This window comes from Mirounga leonina, unplaced genomic scaffold (assembly GCF_011800145.1).
Source record: "Mirounga leonina isolate KUSES-001 unplaced genomic scaffold, KU_Mleo_1.0 Mir_53, whole genome shotgun sequence".
In the NCBI taxonomy this organism is placed as follows: Eukaryota; Metazoa; Chordata; class Mammalia; order Carnivora; family Phocidae; genus Mirounga; species Mirounga leonina.
In genome coordinates, this window is record NW_023270807.1 from 55719591 (window position 1) to 55742355 (window position 22765).

General features: G+C 39.3%; 1 protein-coding gene across 1 annotated transcript in view; it reads right to left on the reverse strand.

Annotated features, from left to right (window-relative positions):
- Positions 1 to 3103: 3103 nt before the first annotated feature.
- The window catches only part of FBXL4 (F-box and leucine rich repeat protein 4), an 80195-nt gene continuing 60533 nt past the window's right edge, over positions 3104 to 22765 (reverse strand). The window contains exons 7-9 of the mRNA XM_034991578.1: positions 22016 to 22087; positions 18101 to 18413; positions 3104 to 3468 (exon numbers count right to left, since the gene is read on the reverse strand). Of these exons, the coding sequence (XP_034847469.1) occupies positions 3305 to 3468; positions 18101 to 18413; positions 22016 to 22087 (549 nt within the window). The 3' untranslated portion in view covers positions 3104 to 3304. The remainder of the gene's footprint in view (positions 3469 to 18100; positions 18414 to 22015; positions 22088 to 22765) is intronic.

Consider the following 22765-nt stretch of genomic DNA (forward strand, 5'->3'; position numbering starts at 1 on the left):
GTGACTTGACCTTGTGTTAATCACCTTGCCCTCAGCAGTGAACATCACTGAACCATCCTCAGCTGTCATCTGTCAGCTACAGAAGCTGAATAGCCCGATCTGTCCTACCACACTGCAGTCTGTTGGCTTAACAGTGGCAGTTTTATCCTGAGTTTTTGAGTTCAGAGCGGTTTTTCTGGACCAGAAGAAATACCCTGAACCACTAGTATGGAACACCAAATGGCTTTGGACTGTAGCTTTTGTTGCAGACTTGATCCTGTTTTGTAAGGAATTCGAGCCAAAACGGAAACACGGCAAAACAATGGCAACGGTTATTCCCACTGTAGGTGGGATTCAGGAAAAGGCTTCTCCGGACTCAAAGAGCATTCTGGAGTAGTGCTTTTCAAAGGGTGGCCCTCAGACCAGCAGCATCAATGACTGCTCATTAAAATGCAAATTCTACTGAATCAGAAGCTCTGGAGGTAAAGCCAGCAAAACGGTGTTCATATGCAAAACATACACTAAAGTAATTTTGATGACAACTAACGTAATCTGAATCACAAAGTAACCCCCCCCCCCCAGCAGCTTTATATATTTCCTGCGCTATCAAAAGGTAAGACAAGAAGCAGACTCTCCATTCTTACAGGAATCTGTAGCATACATTTTCTGAGCTGAAACCACAGGTCCAGCAGTGGGTTTTTTTGGACCCTGATGCAAATGTAAAGGAAATTTCCATTTTTCAAATCCATTCAATTGTGCAATTGAGGAGCTCCACCCAACCTTCAACTGGACGTGATTAATCTGCAAGGTAATAAATAGCATGCTAAAAGGAAAATACCAAGAGAAGAAATAATCTAATAGCATTCTATCAATGCCTTCCAAGGGCTAAATATGCCCAGTGAAAATATTCTCATGGATTAACGTATGTACTTGGCAATACTTATCTGTATGAAAAGATATTCTTAAAGACAAAATATGTAAAATCACACTAGAGATCAACATTAACAGATGAATACTTAAAATCAATTTTGATGACAGGACATAGTAACTTTGAATCCCAACTAAGTGAAATATTATCCTCCCCAAGAGTATTTCATTCTTCTTGTTGGTAGAAAACCATATCACAAAAAAATGGTTCTCAATTACTACGTTTTGAATTCTGGCAATACAAATTTTGTGGAAATTCATGTTCTCTATCATTTTATAATACCCATGCGATAATCTCAATTTTGCCTCGGAGTCCGTTACAGGAAATGTGTGCGGACCCATGCACACTAGGGACCACCCTAGACACTTAAAACATAGGTTGACAGCACTGTCCCTAAAGCCAGATGTCCGAGGCTGTATAATGGAGCTGCCACCAGCAGTGATGTGGACATGAGTGCATTCTTCCATCTTTCTTTGCCTCAGTTTCCTCAACCGTAAGCGGGATGAGTAATGGTATCTATCTTACAGCGTTGTGGTGAAGATGCTGTGCCTTAGGAAACGCAGAGCACACAGAGCATCTGGCACAAAGTAAGCACTAACTCCATGCCAGTTGCTAATTCAAGATGAAAGTACTACTTCACCCAGTTGGTAGTCAATTGATAAATCTCATCCTCCTAAAAGTTTCACCAGATAAAACATTTAAAATGTTTACATACATTTGTGAGTGAAAAGAAAATCCAAGTGCATGAAGGTAACAAGGTAGGTCAACCCAGCCCTTTCCCAACGTCCCATGCTTCCACCATGAAACGGAAGATAGAATGGGTCATACACATGACAGCAATCCTCATACCGATGGTTTCTTACGTGGAGGAGACTGTATTACTATTTTAATATTTCAAATGTCACAATATTACATTCTTTATATTCAATAAAAGAATAAGCACAGTACTACTACTAGTAATAATTTATAACCGTTACATTTTTAAAGTCTGACATATTATATGGCCTAACTCAGTAATATATTCTTAGCATTCAGTAAATATTTATTGAATGCCTAATATTTGTCAGATGTATAAATTCACTAGCTTAACTACTTTGGGGGGAAAATGCTTTCATATATGTATTGTTGAGAATACCCTCAAAAATGGCCTAGAGTCATATATTAATCATGTTAACTTTTTTAGCTGAATGTGCTTCTTCTTAAATGACTACAAGAAATTCTAGAGTAATGCTGTCTGATATGATAACCACTAGCCTCAGGTGACTACTGAACACTGTCGAGATATGGCTAACACAACTGAGGTACGGAATTTTTAATTACATTTTAATTACATTTAATTACAATTAACTACAATTAAATAAAATAGCCACACATGGTTAGTGGCTGCCATATTGGACAGCAGAGTTCTACAGGATTATTCTAGCACGTGCAGAAGTTGGAATTTAACATTTTGTTCTCCGTGGGAAAATAAATTTTGTTACACCATATAGTTAGTGTGCTACTCAAAACAGCCTTGTCTTCTCATGCCACAGAATATTTTTTGTTTACTTTTTTAGCAGAATTAAATCAATTCACTATTTAACAAAACAATGTTGTTTGTTTTCCCTCCACTGTAACAGATTTCTAATTATTTAAGGTGCTAGGGCACAGAAAAGAAAAAAAAAATATATATATATAAATGAAATACACATATATTATGTAAATCTTAAACCTTTCCCTCTGGCAAATTTTTAAGGCATCTGCTTAACAGTTGGAAAGCTATTTTCTTTAGTAGTTTACCTCTATTCTTGATCATGCTCATATCTTTATACTGGTATGATCCACTAGTAAAATAGATAAATATGTCAGAAGAAAAATGGAAAAACTAAAATTTTCAAGTCGAAGAGTTAATGAATCAGCTTAAAAAATAACCACAGCATGATTAGTTTCTCCAGCTAACTCTGGAAATTCTGTATATACCCAAACAAAACACTGGCCAGGTCACAAGGCTTATTAATAAGACATCCTTACATGGAGGTGTGAAAAATTAATTTTATTTTTAAATATCATGATACTTTCTGGCTCAACATGTTCCTTTAAAAATATTAAAAGGTTTCCATATTACTCTTCTATTACACATGTAATTACTGACTAAAGAATAATATTACTGATTAACATAAGGTAAAAATAATGTGAGCCACTCACATACACTTCAAGGAAAGTGCTTGCAATTTTTTATGAAAACACCTGTTTACATTTTCACTTCATTTAATGGACAATTTCATATTTTTCTTCAAAATCTACAAATGCCTTAATGGAACATTAAGACATTCCCACCATTATAAGAACTAAACAAAACCAACCCTAAAATAAAACCCTACAAAAGCGCATTGATTTTATTACAGAACACATATTAAGTCACTGCGTAAAGCTCTTTTTTATGAACACTTTTGGAAAGCTCACATTGAGTTCCAGCACAGCTCTATTATCAATCTGTGAACAGAAGGACACATCAAGCAAGGAAAGATCTTTACAAGATTCCAGAAGCTTTCTTAAGGATGGTGGACTTACCATTCTTGTTCCTGTTAAAGCAAAACAAAACACTGTAAATATCATATTTATATAACATCCTGATAAAGAGCCCCTTTACTATTTATTGTTTAAAATGCACTTAAAATAAATTGCCTTTTAAAAGGAAAAAGCATTTCTTTAAACCAAAGACATACTGCAATAATCCTGTAAAAAAAATACAAACTGAATTCTCCTTAGCCAATTTGGCATCTAAGACCTGGATTTTGTCAATACTCTACCCACTGTCTTCATTTCTACCTCCAACTCCTTCTAGTCAGCTCCTCCAGACTTTCCTATTTCTGTCACCCAAGTTTTCCTCAACCCGTGGGTCAAATCAGACAGCAGTGCTTATAATGATCCCCCTCATATTCCATGCAGTGCAGTTACTGAGCAACCACCCCTGCAGAAACTTGTGTGTCAGACACTGGAGATGCAAAGATGAGTAAGACATGTGTCTGCCGTAAGGAGCTCACTGACCAAACAAGTAACTACAACACAATTTGGTCAGTTTGACAGTAAGTGGTGGGTACAAAACGGCATGACTGGAAGTCAGATGATGGACACTGGACACTGTGTAGCTCACGTTAAATGTGAAGACACTACGGGACGTTCAGATAGAAGCTCAATTACATACATTATGAAAAGCACCTGCTACCTAGCAGGTACTCAATAAATACCAAATATCATTAGGCTTTAGGATATCATCTGTTGTAAAACAAACCTTGCTTTAACTACAGGTTTTCTAGGGAGAAAAAAAAAAAATCACAGTCCTATCACTTATACACTCCTACTGTTATGGGGACCGAAGTATCTGTAAAGTTAACCTAATGCCTTTTTCCCTGAGAAATCCTTTTGACTCCCTTCCCCGCCGTGGGCTCTGGAGGCAGAAGCTATACTGCCACATTGACTCTGGCTGGCCCCCAGATTCTCCCGGGCATTCAGAATGGGGCTTCAGGACAGCCTTCAGTGTCCATACATCTCTCTCGAACTAAAGACACGAAAAACTGATCGGGGCTGTTAGATTTAGCCATGTGTACCTAGAAAGACAGAGATGGCCAGCATGACAAGAAAAGAACAAGGCAAAGCCAAAGGGAGAAGCATACATAAGAGTATCTGTGAGTTTACAGATACAGGGGCAGAGCGGGGAGGGGGCTGGTGCCTGAGCATGAAGGACAGGAAAAGAAAGAAAAAAGAAAAAAACAGCTTTCTTGCCTTTTGGTGGTTTTCTAGTCTCTCCTGAGGTCTGACCATAGCTAGCTCCTACCTATGGATCTCAGAGAGACACCTCTATCTTCATAATCATTTTCTTTCCCTTATATATATGTTAGCGTGAGTGGTTTCTGTTACACAAGCTCAGAGAACCTCAGCTAAGACACTTAGCTATGTGGTGTTTTTCGCCCACCCATTTTCTATTTGGTCATTAGAAATGAGTTTCCTGATAAATTAGAAGTTCCTAAAAGCCTAAGAGAATGTCAGGGAAGGCAGTCGGGAGATTGGAAACTGACCTAGGCTAGGACGCCCTGTCTTATGCTTGCAGACACCATGTGCTTTTGTTTTTTTATCCATTGACACAGCTATGTTCTCCAGCTCGCTCCTTCAGGGCTGGGGCAGCATCTATCTTGTTCAGTGACCCATCTCCAGTGTTGGCAACAATGCCTGACACAGTATATGTTCAATAAGTGTGTAATACATGAAAGAATGAAGGCTGGTGTTTAATTTCCCAATACCACCACCCTGGTTTAGACCCTTATTAGATGGATTACTGCAGCTAATCTCCCTGATCTCCTCCATCTCCAGTTCACCTACCACTTGTTTCTAGATTAATATCCCTAAAAAGCTCTAAATATATCACTCATGCCCTGAATTAAACCTGATAATAGCTCTTCCTTGTTTAATTCTGTGCAGATTCCTCATCCCAGTGTTCAAAACTCTCTGTGAAAGCCTCCATTATACTAACGTTCTAAGTCAAATTAGATTGTCTATTCTCTGAAGATACTCTGTATTTTTAACTCTGATGCTTTTGTTTCATGCTATTCATTCTGCTTAAAATGCTCTCCTCCCCTTATTTCCTATTCACGTTTCAAGGATACCTTTCAAATACCTATTAACCTTTTTAATTAAACTTTTTCTTATTTCTCTAATCATATGTGTACTCTCTTTTCTTTGAGCCTCCAAATGCACTTCCTTCTGGCTTGCATGTAAGTTCTTTATATTCTGTTTTACTTCTTCTTTTTGGGGGGGGGGGCACGTTATAAACTCTCTGAAGGTAGAGACTGTATCTTGCTCAGCTTTGTACTGATCAGTAAGCATTTTCGGTATGAAGAAGGTATGCTACCTAACGTTCATACATGCCAATCACAAAATGACAAAATAATCACTGTCAGCTTGGGGTTTAACTAAGAATTTATTTATTTATTTATTTTTTTAGTGGATTCAAACACTTAAGGATAAAAGGAAACCATAAAACAACAATAAAAATGAAAATATAGCATAGTGGTTTAGGAGCATAGACTGATTCAAATTCAAATTTCCTTACTAGCCATGAGATCCTGGGCAAATCACACAACTTGTTTCAGCCTGTTTCCACTTCTGTGGCTATAATATACCTCATAGAATTGTTGTGAGGGTTAAATCAGTTAATACAGGCTCACAACAGTATAAAGCACACAGTAACATTGCTGCTATTATTATTAATTATTATTATTTTTTTACTGTTCTTCATATTTGAAATAAGATGTTCTAATACATAGGCATGTATGGCCCTGTTTCACCTCTAATTTGTCTTAGCCTAATAATGATACTACCTCACTCCTCTTTTCTGAGTATAGTTGACACACAATGTTACATTAACTTCAGGTATACGAGGTAGTGATTCAACAAGTTTACACATTACGCTACGTTCACAACTGTAGCTCCCGACTGTCACCATGCAATATGCTACAACAGCATTGACTAGATCCCTCTACTGTGCCTTTTATTCCCATGACTTACTCATTCCATAACTGGAAGCCTGTGTCTCCCACTCCCCTTCACCCATTCTGCCCATCCCTCCACCACCCTTTCCTCTGGCAACCATCAGTTTGTTCCCTATAGGTCTGATTCTGCTTTTTGTTTATTCATTTGTTGTTGTTGTTTTAAGATCCCACTTATGAGTGAAATAATGTTATTTATCTTTCTCAGTGTGACATGTCACTTAGCATAATACCCTCCATGTTGTCATAAATGGCACAATCACATCCTTTTTATGGCTGTGTAATACTCCATTGCATATCTATACACCACATTTTCCTCATCCATTTTTACTGATAGACACTTAGGTTGCTTCCATACTTTGGCTACTATAAATAATGCTACAGTGAACATAGGGGTGCATATATCTTTTCGAATTTGTGGTGTTTTGTTGTTGTTGGTTTTTTTTGAATAAACACCCAATAGTGGAATTACTACAACATACAGTAATTTTATTTTTAATTTTCTGAGCCACTTCCATACTGTTTTCCACAGTAGCTGTACCAATTTACATTCCCACCACGAGGGTTCCTTTATCTCCACATCCTCACCAACATTTATTTCTCATGTTTTTTATTTTAGCCATTCTAATAAGTGTAAGGTGGTATCTCATTGTGGTTTTGATTTGCATTTCCCTGATGATTAGTGATGTTGAACACTTTTCATGTGTCTGTTGGCTATCTGCATGTCTGAACACTTTTCATGTGTCTGTTGGCTATCTGCATGTCTTCTTTGAAAAAATGTCTATTCAGGTCCCCTACCCATTTTTTAATCATATTGTTTCTTTGGTATTTTTAAGTTCTTTATGTATTTTGGATATTAAGCCCTTACAGGATATATCATTTGAAAGTATCTTCTCCCATTCAGTAGGTTGTCTTTTTGCTTTGTTGATGGCTTATTTTGCTGTGCAAAAGCTTTTTATTTTGATGTAGTCCCAATACTTTATTTTTGTTTTTGTTTCCCTTGCCTTAGGAGACATATCTAGAAAAATCTTGCTACAGCTGATGTTAGAGAAATTGCTGCCTGTGGTCTCTTCTAGGATTTTTGTGATTTCAGGTTTCACATTTAGGTCTTTAATCCATTTGGGTTTGTTTTTGTGTAGGGTATTAAAAGGTGGTCTGGTTTTATTCTTTTACATGTAGCTGTCCACTTTTCCCAGCACCATTTGTTGAAGAGACTGTCTTTTCCCATTGTATAATCTTGCCTCTTTTGTTATAAATTAATTGACTATATAATTGTGTGTTTATTTCTGGGCTCTCTATTCTGTTCTATTCAAACACATTGATCTATGTGTTTATTTTTGTGCCAGTAACATACTGTTTTGATTACCACAGCTTTGTAGTATATCTTGAAATCTGGAATTTTGATACCTCCAGCTTTGTTCTTTCTCAAGATTGCTTTAGCTATTTGAGGGTTTTTGTGGTTCCACACAAATTTTAATACTATTTGTTCTAGTTTTGTGAAAAAATGCTGTTTGTATTTTGAAGGGGATTGCCCTAAATCTGTAGATTGACTTGGGAAATATGGACATTCTAATTAGACTAATTCTTCCAATTCATGAGCATGGAGTATCTTTTCATTTATTTGTGTCATCTTCAATTTCTTTCATCAGTGCTTTATAGTTTTCAAGTACAGTTCTTTCACCATTTTTGTTAAGTTTATTCCTAGGTGTTTTATTCGTTTTGGTGCAACTGTCAATGGTGTTGTTTCTTAATTTTTCTTTCTGCTACTTCATTATTGGTATATGGAAATGCTACTCATTTCTGGGTACTAATTTTATATCCTACAACTTTACTGAATTCATGTATTACTTCTAATAGTTTTTTTGTGGAATCTTTAGGATTTTCTATGTATAGGATCATGTCACCTGCAAATAGTGAGGGTTTAACTTCTTCTTTACCAATATGGGTTCCTGTTATTTCCTATCTGATTGCTATGCCTAGGCCTTCCAGTACTATGTTGAATAAGCGTGGTGAGAGTGGACATCCTGGTCTTCTTCCTGGTCTCAGAGGAAAATCTCCAGTTTTTTATCATTGAGTATGATGTTAGCTGTGGGTTTTTCATATTGGCCTTTATTACATTGAGGTATGGTCCCCTCTTAATTATTACTATTATGTTGAGGTAAGTTCATTCCACTTTGTTGAGAGTTTTTATCATGAATGGATGTTGAATTTTGTCAAATGCTTTTTCTGCATCTATTGAGATAATCAGATGATTTTTATCCATTTCTTCTAGGTTGTTCAGTTTGTTGGCATATAAGTTTTCATGGTATTCTCTTATAATTCTTTGTATTTCTGTTGTGTTGGTTGTTACTTCTCTTTATTTCTGATTTTATTTCTCTTCTATTTTTGATAAATCTGGCTATGGGTTCACTGATTTATCTCAAGGAATCAGCTCTTGGTTTCATTGATTTTTTTTCTTTTTTTTTAGTCTCTGTATCATTTAATTCTGCTCTGACCTTTCTTCTATTTCTTCTACTCACCTTGGGTTTTGTTTGTTCTTTTCTAGTTCCTTTAGGTGTAAGGTTAGATTATTTGAGATTTCTCTTGTTTCTTGAGGTAGGCCTGTATCACTAAAATTTCCCTTAGAACTGCTTTTGCTGCATCCCAAAGATTTTGGACCATTAGGTTTTCATTTTCATTTATCTCCATTTTTTTTTTTTATTTCTTTCGATTGCTTCAGTGACCCATTCATTGGTTGTTTAGTATCATTCTGTTTAGTCTTCAGGTGATTGCATCTTTTCTGTTTTTTTTTTCATTGTGATTTATTTCTAGTTTCATACCATTGTGATTGGAAAAGATGGAAAAGATGCATGGTATAACTTTAATCTTCTCAAATTTATTGAGGCTTGTTTTGTGGCCTAATATGTGATCTGTTCTGGACAATGTTCCATGTGCAATATATATATATTATGTTGTTTTCAGATGGAATGTTCTCTATATATCTGTTATGTCCAGCTAGTCCAATGTGTCATTCAAAGACATTATTTCCCTGTTGATTTTCTGCCTGGATGATCTATCCATTGATGTAAGTGGAATGTTAAAGGCTGCTACTATTCTGTATTACCATCAATTTCTCTCTTTATGTCCACTGATATTTGCTCTATGTATTTAGGTGTTCCAGTGTTGGGTGTATAGATATTTACAAGTGTTACATCTTCTTGTTGGACCGATCCCTTTCTCATTATGTGATGCCCTGTCTCTTGTTATAGTCGTTGTTTTAAAGTCTATTTTCTCTGATGTAAGTATTGCTACCCTTCCCTTTTTTTTTTTCACTTCCATTTGCATGGTGAATGTTTCTCCATCCCATCACTTTCAGTGTATGTGTCTTTAGGTCTAAGGTGAGTCTCTTGTAGTCAGCATAAAGATGAGTCTGTTTTGTTTTGTTTTGTTTTATCCATTCTGCCTCCATTGGAGGTTTTGGCCATTTACATTTACATTTAAAGTAATTATTGATAGCCATGTACTTATTGCCATATTATTATTTGTTTTCTGGTTGTTTTTGTAGTTTTTCTCTGTTCCTTTCTTCCTTTGCTCTCTTTCCTTATGATTGATGAGTTTCTACAGTGTTATGTTTGGTTTTCTTTCTCTTTATTTTTTGTGTATCTATTATAGGTTTGGATTTGTGGTTACCATGAGGTTCATGTATAGCATCCTAAGTATATAGCAGTCTATATTAATTTCATGATCTTTAAGTTCAAACACATTCTAAAAACAAAACAGAAAAATAAAAAAAAAAAACCTGTTTCTTTTTCCTCCTTCTGTTTTATGAATATGTTGTCCTATTTTACAGCTTTTTACTCATAACTTTCTTATGTCTAATTATGGCCATTTCTTTTCCACCAAAGAAGTCCCTTTAACATTTCTTGAAAATCTGGCTTAGTGGTGATAAACTCCTTTATTTTTTTTGTTTGTCTGGGAAACTCTTTATCTCTCCTTCAAATATGGATGACAACCTTTCCGAGTAGAGTATTCTTGGTTATAGGTGTTTTCCTTGCAGCACTTTGAATGTATCATGTCATACCCTTCTGGCCTGCAAAGTTTCTGCTGAATTAATCAGCTGATAGTCTTGTAGGTTTTCCCTTGTAGGCAACTTTTTGTCTCTCTTTTGCTTTTAAGATTCTCTCTTTATCATTAACCTTTGACATTTTAATTATTATGTGTTGTAGTGTGGACCTCCTTGGATTCATCTTGTTTGGAACTCTATTCGATGTGGATGTCTGTTTCCTTCTTTAGGTTAGGGAAGTTTTCAACTATTATTTCTTCAAATAAGTTTTTTACCCTTTTCTCTCTCTTCTTCTGGGACCCCTATAAGCAAATGTTTTTTGCTTGATGTTGTCCAAGAGATCTCTTAATCTATCCTCATTTTTAAAAATTCTTTTCTCTTTTCAATGTCCATTTTGGGTGCTTTCCATTACCCTGTCTTCCAGATGTCTGTTAAATTCTTCTGCATCTGCTAATCTATTGATTCCCTCTAGTGTGTTTTTTACTTCAGTTATTGGATTCTTCAACCCTGACTGGTTCTTGTTTATATTTTGTATCTCTTTACTGAAGGTCTCAATGGGTTTTTCCACTCTTCTTTCCAGCCTGGTTATCTTTATGATCACTACTTTACATTCTTTTTCAGGCCTACTGTTTATTCCTGTTTCACTTAGTTCTTTTCCTGAGTTTTTTTTTTTTTTCCTTATTCTTTCTTTTGGAGCATATTCCTCTGTCTCCCCATTTTGCTTGACTTTCTGTGTTTGTTTCTACGGATTAGGCTGAAGAGCTGCTTCTCCTAAATTTGAAGGAATGGTCTTGTGTTTGGTCATTCCCTATGTAGACTGTGCTTCACTTTTGCTGGCTGGCTGGAGCTGCGGCTCGCCTGGGCTGGCAGTCCTGGTACTTTCCACATAGTGAGTGCCCTGTCAGGATAGCTAAAACTGAAGTGGATGCAGGCCAGGGTGCCCAAAGGTTCTATGCACTGAGGGCACCCTAGCAGGACAGCTAAAGCTGAAATGGGTGCAAGCCAGGGTGTCCCAGAGTGCTCTATGCGGTGGGTGCCCTGGCTAAGTGGCTGAAACTGATGCGGTGTGCAGGCCAGGAGGTCCCTGAGCTCTCTGCACAGAGGGTACCCTAGCAGGATAGCTGAAACTAAAGTGGGTGCAAGCCAGGGGGACGTGGGGCTCCACACATAGAGGGCACCTTGGAAGGACACCTGAGGCAGAAATGGATATAAACTAGGGGTGTTCCTGGATTCTTCACACAGAGGGTGCCCTGAATGGTGGCTGTAGTTGAGATGGAGTATAGGCTGGGAGGTCCTGTGGCATTCCACATAGGGGACATCTTGGCAGGACAACTAAAACTAAAATGTGGTCCCTGGGCTCTCCACACAAAACATGCTCTGGCAGGACAGCTGAAACTGAATTGGGTGCAAGTTGGGTTGTCCCATGGTGTTCCATGGAGCAGGTGCCCCGGCTGGGTGGTTGGAGCTGAGGCTGGCAAGGGTGGAAGTGTTCCAGGGTGTTCCACAAAGGGGGCGGGCGTCCTGGGCTGAAATCAATGCAGGCATGGGCCTAGGGTACCCAGGGTGTTCCACACAGGAAGCACCCTGGCAGGGTGGCTGGATCTGAAGCAGAAGTCAGCCAAGATGGTCTGAAGCACTCTGCACTGGTGGTGTCCTAGAAGTCATCTGAAGCCAAAGCGGGTGGGCCTGGCATGTTTTGGAGTGTTTTGCACCTGTGTCACCCTGGTGTGAAGGCTGGGGCTGTAGTGAGAACTAACCAGGGGTGTCCTGGTGTGTACCACTTTGTGACCACCTTGGTAGGACAGCTGGGGCTGGTGTGGGCTAAGGGCCCAGGGCTCACTGAGGCACCAGGCCAGTTAGGTTGCCCAGACTGTGCAGTGGTCTGTGCTTTCAAGGTGGAGGGGGAGTGCAAACCATGTCCATCAGCCCCGCCCACTCTGAGAGCATCCTAGCAGCCCCACCCCCCCACTGTTTGGTGGAGTTCTAGTGCCAACTCTTTTATATACTAGTTGTTCTTTTAGATCACGGCTTTCTAGAGAAAGAAAATAATAATAATAATAATAATAATAATAATAATAAAAAATGAGAAAAGAAAAAAAAACATAAAAATGAAAACAAAAACAGAAACAAACAAGACCAAAAAAAGAAAAAAAAAACAAAACACAGCTTATTTTCTATGCCCCAGCACCACCGCCCACAAGGTGTGGGCTTGTGGACCCTGGTCTCACTGAGGTCGCCAGTTCACTGTGATGACCAGAATCGCTGGGGTGTCCAGATTCTGCTGGGGTGTAGGCTTTTAAGGTGGGGTGGGAACATAAACCGTGTTGTTCTCCACTCCCTCTGACCCAGAGAGTAAGCCCTCAGTCCAGTGCAGTTTGACAGGGTTCCAGTGTTGTCTCTTTTATATGCTAGTTGCTCTTCTACACTGAGGCTTTCTCTGTCCAAGGACAGAGAGACCTGTTCCCGTCCCTCAGTACTCCCCCTCCCCACTGCTGTTGGCATTGTCGGGGTCGGGGGGTTCCTTCTGTTACTGTGTTTCAGTTGTTCTTGCTGTTCTGTCTCTGGCCTTGAAGAAGCTGTTCAGTCAACCCTCAGTTCTTCAGGACGAACTGTTCCATAAATAGGTATTAACTGCTGTGTTCCATGGGGGTAAGTTCAGGGTCTTCCTATGTTGCCATCTTGGACTGGAGATATCCATATATCCTTGCTCTTATGTTTAGGAAAGTTACAAATGTTTTCAAAAAGAAGCCATTATACTTTTTTTTTTCTAAATTTTATTATGTTATGTTAGTGACCATACAATACATCATTGGTTTTTGATGTGGTGATCCACGATCCATTGTTTTCGTATAACACCCAGTGCTCCATGCAGTACGTGCCCTCCTTAATCCCCATCACCGGGCTAACCAATCACCCCTCCCCCCTCCCCTAAAAACCGTGTATGTGTCTCAGAGTCCATAGTCTCTCATGGTTCATCTCTCCCTCCGATTTCCCCACCCTTCATTTTTCCCTTCCTTCTCCTAATGTCCTCCATGCTATTCCTTATGTTCCACAAATAAATGAAACCATATGATAATTGACTTTCTCTGCTTATTTCACTTAGCATAATCTCCTCCAGTCCCACCCATGTTGGAGATCATATCACAGGCTATCTTTTAATCTTGGACTTTAAATCATTTTTTATTTTTTCTTATCTCTCCCTCCTGCTCTTATATTTCTCTCCTACTACACATCATTCTCCTTTACCTAAAGGAACCCATGCTATTAATCTTTTGTATTTTTCCATGTTTTCTTCAAGCTTTTTAAAGAATTCAAAATATAGTTAATATGTAATAAATATAAGATCATTTTTTTTTGTAGTTTTTAATTTTATTATGTTATGTTAGTCACCATACAATACATCATTGGTTTTTGATGTGATTCACGATCCATTGCTTTCATATAACACCCAGTGCTCCATGAAGTACGTGCCCTCCTTAATACCCATCACCGGACTAACCAATCCCCCCTCCCCCCTCCCCTCTAGAACCCTGTTTGTTTCTCAGAGTCCATAGTCTCTCATGGTTCATCTCTCCCTCCAATTCCCCCCCCATTTTTCCCTTCCTTCTCCTAATGTCCTCCATGTTATTCCTTATGTTCCACAAATAAATGAAACCATATGATAATTGACTTTCTCTGCTTGATTATTTCGCTTAGCATAATCTCCTCCAGTCCCATCCATGTTGGTGTAAAAGTTGGGTATTTATCTTTTCTGATGGCTGAGTAATATTCCATTGTATATATGGACCACATCTTCTTTATCCATTCATCTGTTGAAGGGAATCTCGGCTCTTTCCACAGTTTGGCTATTGTGGACATTGCTGCTATGAACATTGGGGTGCAGATGGCCCTTCTTTTCACTACATCTGTGTCTTTGGAGTAAATACCCAGGAGTGCAATTGCTGGGTCATAGGGTAGCTCTATTTTTAAATTTTTGAGGCACCTCCACACTGTTTTCCAAAGTGGCTGTACCAACTTGCATTCCCACCAACAGTGTAAGAGGGTTCCCCTTTCTCCACAACCTCTCCAACATTTGTGGTTTCTTTCCCTGTCCATTTTGGCCATTCTAACTGGTGTAAGGTGGTATCTCAGTGTGGTTTTGATTTGGATTTCCCTGACGGCTAATGATGATGAACATTTTTTCATGTGTCTGTTAGCCATTAGTATGTCTTCTTCAGAGAAGTGTCTTTTCATCTCTTCTGCCCACTTTTTGACTTGATTATTTGTTTTTTGGGTGTTGAGTTTGAGAAGTTCTTTATAGATCTTGGATACCAGCCCTTTATCTGTAGTGTCATTTGCAAATATCTTCTCCCATTCTGTGGGTTGCCTCTTTGTTTTGTTGACTGTTTCCTTTGCTGTGCAGAAGCTTTTTATCTTGATGAAGTCCCACAAGTTCATTTTTGCTTTTGTTTCACTAGCTTTTGGAGATGTATCTTGAAAGAAGTTGCTGTGGCCGATGTCAAAGAGGTTACTGCCTATGTTCTCCTCTAGGATTTTGATGGATTCCTGTCTCACATTGAGGTCTTTCATCCACTTTGAGTTTATCTTTGTGAGTGGTGTTAGAGAATGGTCGAGTTTCATTCTTCTGCATGTGGCTGTCCAATTTTCCCAGCACCATTTATTGAAGAGACTGTCTCTTTTCCATTGCGTGCTTTTTCCTGCTTTGTCAAAGATTATTTGACCAAAGAGTTGAGGGTCCATATCTGGGTTCTCTATTCTGTTCCATTGGTCTGTATGTCTGTTTTTGTGCCAGTACCATGCTGTCTTGGTGATCACAGCTTTGTAATATAGCTTGAAATCGGGCAACGTGATGCCCCCAGCTTTGTTTTCCTTTTTCAACATTTCCTTGGCGATTTGGGATCTTTTCTGATTCCATACAAATTTTAGGATTGTTTGTTCCAGCACTTTGAAAAATGTCATTGGAATTTTGATCGGGATGGCATTGAAGGTATAGATTGCTCTGGGTAGCATAGACATTTTAACAATGTTTATTCTTCCGATCCATGAGCATGGAATATTTTTCCATCTTTTTGTGTCTTCTTCAATTTCTTTCATAAGTGTTCTGTAGTTCCTAGAGTATAGATCCTTTACCTCCTTGGTTAGGTTTATTCCGAGGTATCTTATGGGTTTTGGTGCTATTGTAAATGGAATCGTTTCTCTAATTTCTCTTTCTACAGTTGCATTGTTAGTGTATAAGAAAGCAACTGATTTCTGTGCATTGATTGATTTCTGTGCCACATTACTGAACTGCTGGATGAATTCTAGTAATTTGGGGGTGGAGTCTTTTGGGTTTTCCACATAAAGTATCATGTCATCTGTGAAAAGTGAGAGTTTGACTTCTTCTTTGCCAATTTGAATACCTTTTATTTCTTTTTGTTGTCTGATTGCTGTTGCTAGGACTTCTAGTACTATGTTGAACAACAGTGGTGAGAGTGGGCATCCTTGATGTGTTCCTGATCTTAAGGGAAAGGCTCTCAGCTTTTCCCCATTGAGGATGATATTCGCTGTGGGTTTTTCATAGATGGATTTTATGAACTTGAGCAATGTTCCCTCTATCCCTATATTCTGAAGAGTTTTAATCAGGAAAGGATGTTGTATTTTGTCAAATGCTTTTTCTGCATCAATTGAGAGGACCATATGGTTCTTCTCCCTCCTCTTATTAATGTGATCTATCACATTGATTGATTTGCGAATGTTGAACCACCCTTGCATCCCGGGGATAAATCCCACTTGGTCGTGGTGGATGATCCTTTTAATGTATTGTTCGATCCTATTAGCTAGGATTTTGTTGAAGATTTTGGAATCCATATTCATCAGGGATATCGGTCTGAAATTCTCCTTTTTGATGGGGTCTTTGCCTGGTTTGGGGATTAAGGTAATGCTGGCCTCATAGAATGAGTTGGAAGTTTTCCTTCTGTTTCTATTTTTTGAAACAGCTTCAGTAGAATAGGTGTTATTTCTTCTTTGAATGTTTGGTAGAATTCCCCAGGGAATCCATCAGGCCCTGGACTCTTGTTTTTTGGGAGGTTTTTGATCACTGCTTCAATCTCGTTACTGGTTATTGGCCTATTCAGGTTGTCAATTTCTTCCTGTTTCAGTCTTGGCAGCTTATAGGTTTCCAGGAAGGCCTCCATTTCATCCAGATTGAGAAGCCATTATACTTCTTACCTATTTTTCTTTTATGTCTCTGTCAAGTAATTCATGCATTTCTTGGCCAAAGTTAGGCCACCTGACCACCAACCCCATTGTTCACCACAATTGTGCTTTTGTTTTAGATCAGTGTTACCGACTATCTTTGCGGTTCTGTAGCATCTCTTTCAGATGCTGGCTACTCTTCATCTCTACTGTATGAGGTTTTGAGGGGGAGAGTTGTAATACAGGTATTAACCAACAATACCACCAATCCTCTGAAACGAGGCCTCGTGCAATTAGTGATCCAGTTTTAAAGGCCCTGGCCACCTTTCCTCATTCTCTCTCATTTTCTTGAACTTCCCCAAATACTTCTAAGAGGTCTAGACTAATTCAAGGTGGAAGGTGGGTAGGAAGGAAAAGAAATAAGCAAGAAAAGCAGTTGTGATGGGATGGAAAGACAGTACTCACTATGCTGGGGCCCCAAATCTGGCATTGAGCCACGTTCTACCATATGCTTTCTATGAAAGACAATGATATCCAATTCCCTGAGCTATGAAGAATGAAGAAAAATACAACACAGATGAAGTAGCTAGCCCAAAGTGTATATGCAACAGGCAAGAATTTCTCCCTCAATTTTTAGGTAAGAATTTCTGCTTAAAAGTAGTTTGAACAAGTAACATGCAACCATATAAGCAACAACCACAAATGTATCATAAGTCTGGACTGTGCATTTTCCAGTAAACCACAAACTCAGATGCTGAAAATCTTCAGGCTTTCCTGTTGTTGAATGTTTAATTAACAGGAAAGGATATAATTAGCACTTTATGAGCTAACCTACTAACACTCATAGATTACCAGAGAACACAGTCCAAGTGCTATGTGAGTTCACAAAGTACCAACCATATGGGCAGTTATAACTATGATGTTGCCAGCAATACCTCACAGGGCTCCCAGTTGATGGACTGCAATATGGACACAAGGAATCCCAGAACTGGGAAGGATTTTCAAGAGATCTGCCTTGGGGTAGAACTATTCCTAAAATCTAAAATTATCAGGGATGAAGATTTGGCAATTCCTTAATCACGAGTTTAACATCGAGGAGCTTTATGTATATATGTGTGTGTGTGTGTGTGTGTGTATAATTCATTATACAAATGGATTTCTTCTCTGTCTTTAATAAAAATGGAGAACATAGCTCATATAAATTCTCACTCTTCTTACTAGACCAAGAAATAGTGCTTATTTATGAGAGCTTTCTGATAGGTTCAACTACAAAATTCTGTTATTTTCCTTATTATTCTCTGTATCAATTGGCCTATCTTGCACTTCCTCAAACCAAGCAGTCTTATCAGGACAAAATTTTATTGTATCCAAGAAGCGTTTTTTTTTCCTTGCAACAAGTCTGAGATTTGCTTCCACGTCAAGGCTTTAAAACAAATTGATATACTGTGCCCTTACCTAGTATGTCCAGTTGCCGTAACCTGGTACAATTACATGCCAGTTCTTCAATGTCCGTGTCACACACAGACCTGTTAGCTGTGAGGAAGAGTTTTTGCAAGTTGGGGAGTTGGCGTGCCAGTCTGGCGAAACACCCGGTACCACTCTGCAGTGTAGGGCACCAGCCAAGGTCGAGTTCCTCCAGAAGCGGGCAGCCAGAAGCCAGTTCTGCAATCCCGTTCTCAGTAATATTCTTGCATCTCCACAGATCCAGAGTGCGGAGTTTTTTACACTTGGCTCCTATCATGCTGGCTATCACATCATAGTCTTCAACCTGGAAATCAAATCATTCCAGTCTCTTACGTATTACACTCAAAAATACAAACTGTAGAGCAAGTTAAAACATTCCTTTTATTTAAGTGAAAACATTCTTAATCATCTCCTATTGTTTGCTTCCACGTAAACACACATTCTTGTTAATACAGATCTACCCACTTGTCTTATGGATCTGCCACTGTTTCATAAAACAGCAAGAATAATCGCTTACTTAAAAATCCATTTAACAGAACTCCAAAGGACTTCATGAATTAAATCCCAAAGCATATGAAATCTTCAGTCTCTCATAAAGAATGTGAGGATTCTGTGTTGTTCTCGTATGCCTTCCATTTTGACCTTGCTCTGCTACTTGTTGACGGGGCCTAGTTTCTTCTATTTTATATATAATTCATCAACTTTGGTGGGTATAGAAGATCTCCCTGACAAAGATGTGCACTTCACCAGGCTCTAAAATAGTATGTGAATATGCTGAGAGTACTAATAATGATCCTGGTTTGGAGTGAAATGAGGCACTTGGGGACTGAATATACAACACGAAAATAACTTAGATCATGGTATGTTAGTGCCGGTTACTGCGGTGTCCACAGTTTACTTCCTGATCACAGGATAATCCCCCACCAGACAAGGATTAAACATTTCAGTTCATGGGCTTTATATGCTTTCATAACGATTCGTTGGACAGCTTTCTTTTAAGAGTTTCATTGGTTTTATAATCAGGTGCCAAAATGATCACCAGAAGTCAAAAGGAAACAAAATAGCTAATAGTTCCAATCATTACTTCCTTTTGTTCATTTTGTTTCTTCGTATTTTCAACTACTATGTGCCAGCACCACTCCAGAGGCTAGGAACAACAGTGAACCAAAACACAAAGACTTTGTTCACATTTTTGGAAAAGACATACAGACAAATGAGCAAAATAAATTTAGAGAGTGGTAAGTGGTGTGAAAATAATAAAACAAGGTGATCAGCCTGTCAGGTGCTCAGAGTGTCAGGTGTGGTGGAAGTGGGGGGAAGGAGGGAGGGAGGGAGGGAGTAGTGATTTCCAGGAATGTACCTGGTGCATTCAAGGAACAGAAATAGGACTGGGTATGGGCCCAAGGGGAGTGAGGAGACTCAAGGGGTGTAAGGAGAGAGGCGGTAAGGGCAGAGAGTTATGCAGGGGCCAGGCCATCGGGCCATGAAATCAATGGAGGGTTTGAAACAAATATGATCTACATTAAAACAAAAACCCCTCTGGTTTCTGTCTGGAGGATGGTCTATGGCGGGTAAGAATGGAGAGAGGAAGCCCAGCGAAGAGGCCTGCATGAGCTTGGTGTAGAGAGACAAAGGCTTGGATTAAGTTTGCAGCAGTGGAACTGGAGAAATGGACAGATTTGGGGCTATATTTTGAGTCAGAACTAAGGCCTCATGGCTTAGATGTAGTCATGATGATTTCTAAGGTTCTGGTCTTCAGGAACTGTGTGTGGGAGAATCATGCAGGAGACCATGAGAAACAGATTTGGGGGGAATATAACTACTTAAGTGAGTGTACCCCAACTATACAAACCTGTAGCTTTGAAAATTAGTGCAGCCAATTAACTTCTTTACAAAGAAGTAATTTAAAGAACTTTTGCAAACCCTTGATTCTGATTGCTATTATTCTGATAGTCAAAACTAAAATCAAATGAATCATCCTGCCCTCTGGTCAACTGACAGAAAAGCAACTGAAATAAACATGGTATTAAAGTGTCAACAAAGATCTGTCTGTGTTACTGTTCCGGTGAACCCTGAATCTGCTGTGAAATGTGAGCAGTATTTCTATGACAGGTGCGGAATGTTCTAGCCACAACGTTCGTAACGGGATCAGCAATATTAGTATTTTTGAACTTCAATGTCAAGTCCTTAAAACTTAACTTCCTGGCAAACAAATATCAATAGCAACCATATTTTACTGATAACTACATACTTTAATTTAAAAATAGCCTACTGGGGTGCCTAGGTGGTGCAGTCAGTTAAGCATCCGACTCTTGGTTTCACCTCAGGTCGTGATCTCAGGGTCGTGGGATCAAGCCCCATGTCAGGCTCCATGCTGAGCATGGAGTCTGCTAAAGTTGTTTTTCCCTCTCCCTCTGCCTTTTCCAGCATTGCTGGCTCTCTCCCTCTCTCTCGCAAACAAATAAATAAATCTCTAAAAAATAAAACAAATAAATAGATAAAAATAGCCTATTTATCTAAATGCTTAAGAAGAGCCAAGATGCCCTTCAATAGACGAATGGATAAAGAAGATGTGGTCCATATATACAATGGAATATTACTCAGCCATCAGAAAGGATGAATACCCAACTTTTACATCAACATGGATGGGACTGGAGGAGATTATGCTTAGTGAAATAAGTCAAGCAGAGAAAGTCAATTATCATATGGTTTCACTTATTTGTGGAACATAAGGAATAGCATGGAGGACATTAGGAGAAGGAAGGGAAAAATGAAGGGTGGGGAAATCGGAGGGAGAGATGAACCATGAGAGACTATGGACTCTGAGAGACAAACAGGGTTTTAGAGTGGACAGGGGATTGGTTAGCCCGGTGATGGGTATTAAGGAGGGCATGTACTGCATGGAGCACTGGGTGTTATACGAAAACAATGGATCGTGGATCACCACATCGAAAATTAATGATGTGTTGTATGGTGACTAACATAACATAATAAAATTAAAAAAAAAAAAAGAAAGAAGAGTCATGCTTAAGTAGCGTTTTCTACAGAATCCTGTATTAATAGAAGTACTATGGAACCATGGGTTTGGCAGTCAGGTAAAGCTGGAAAACACTGGCTTACATAAAGGCACAGTGTCTCTGCTGCAGGACATACCACTGAAAACTCCAGGAGGAAGACAGAGTAGCATCATTTCCTAACTTCTGACCAGGAATCCCTACGTCACTGTCCCCCAGTACACATCCTTCCTTAACTGAATGTCTTTTAGGACTAACATTCCATGGGTCAACTTGAAAATGCTGACTTAAAATACCGGAAATAATTTCACAACTTAAAAACTGCAGTTAGCTTTGTGACCAACTGACAGCACTACTGGCCTGTGGGTATGACTGATCTCTTCTTTTGTAAAGAAATCCAGAGAGGAGGGCGCCTGGGTGGCTCAGTCGGTTAGGCGACTGCCTTTGGCTCAGGTCATGATCCTGGAGTCCCGGGATCGAGTCCCGCATCGGGCTCCCTGCTCGGGGGGGGAGTCTGCTTCTCCCTCTGACCCTCCCCCCTCTCATGCTCTCTCTCTCTCATTCTCTCTCTCAAATAAATAAATAAAATCTTAAAAAAAAAAAAAAATCCAGAGAGGTAAATAGCTTGTCTGAAATAACATCTGGCTTGAGGCAGAACCAAACTCCTTTTACCACGCACACTTCTTTCCTTGCTCTCATAGATAAATAATGTCGATGTTTCAAAGACATACTCTCCAATTTGAGAAAAATGTTTGAAAGCGGGGGACACAGTAGTTCACCGTAAATCTGAAGAGCTGCGGGTGAGTGTGGAGTGGGCGGGCCAGGATAACATCCCCCCACGGGAAGAAAAAGAGAACAAGTGATGGAGCAGAAAGAATTCTCAACTACTTACCATTACACAACTGCCCAAACTCAGGTGCTGAAGCTCTGAACAGAAGTTCAAAATGCTGAGCAGCGCTGTTTGCTGCCATCGGGGACCGCATTGGTGGCAAATATGGAAAGTGAAAGAAAGAGAAGAGGTCAATTAGACATTAGAGGCTGTCAGTGCTTTTCCTGAAACAGAGCTCAAAACCCAGGTTACAGACACCACAAATGCCATTTAATGAGTCCCCAGGTGCTCCCACCATTGATTGGCTTGAAGTCAAGGTAATCATTACTAGTTTCCATGTGAGTCGCCTCTTGGTATTCGGTTTTGCATGCCCTACCGATACCTTTGTTCCCTGTGACCTCTCAGCCCATCTCCCAAAGGTATGCAATTTGAAAATCTGGTTAAGACTGGACAATAAGAAAAGCTAAACAGCCTCTCCCTAAAAAAAAAAAGAAAGAAAGAAAAGAAAAGAAAAAAAAAAAGCCAAAACCCAGAGAGGGCTGGTGACACTCTAAAGAACAGCGGCAGCTCTGACAGTCACTGATCAGCTGCCGCCTGCTGGAGCTGCCAATAGTCACCCCAAATCAGGATCAAGCTGGTGACTTTAATGTCAAAGGATTCTCTCTGCTGACAACGATACCAACAACCATTGAGCACCTGTCACTAGCAACATGCTGACTGGAACATATATAATGTGCACTTTCTAGTCATGTTCCTGCCATGTAAGCCCATCTATTCTGTGCAATGAAAACGGTCTCACCACTAAAGAAACCC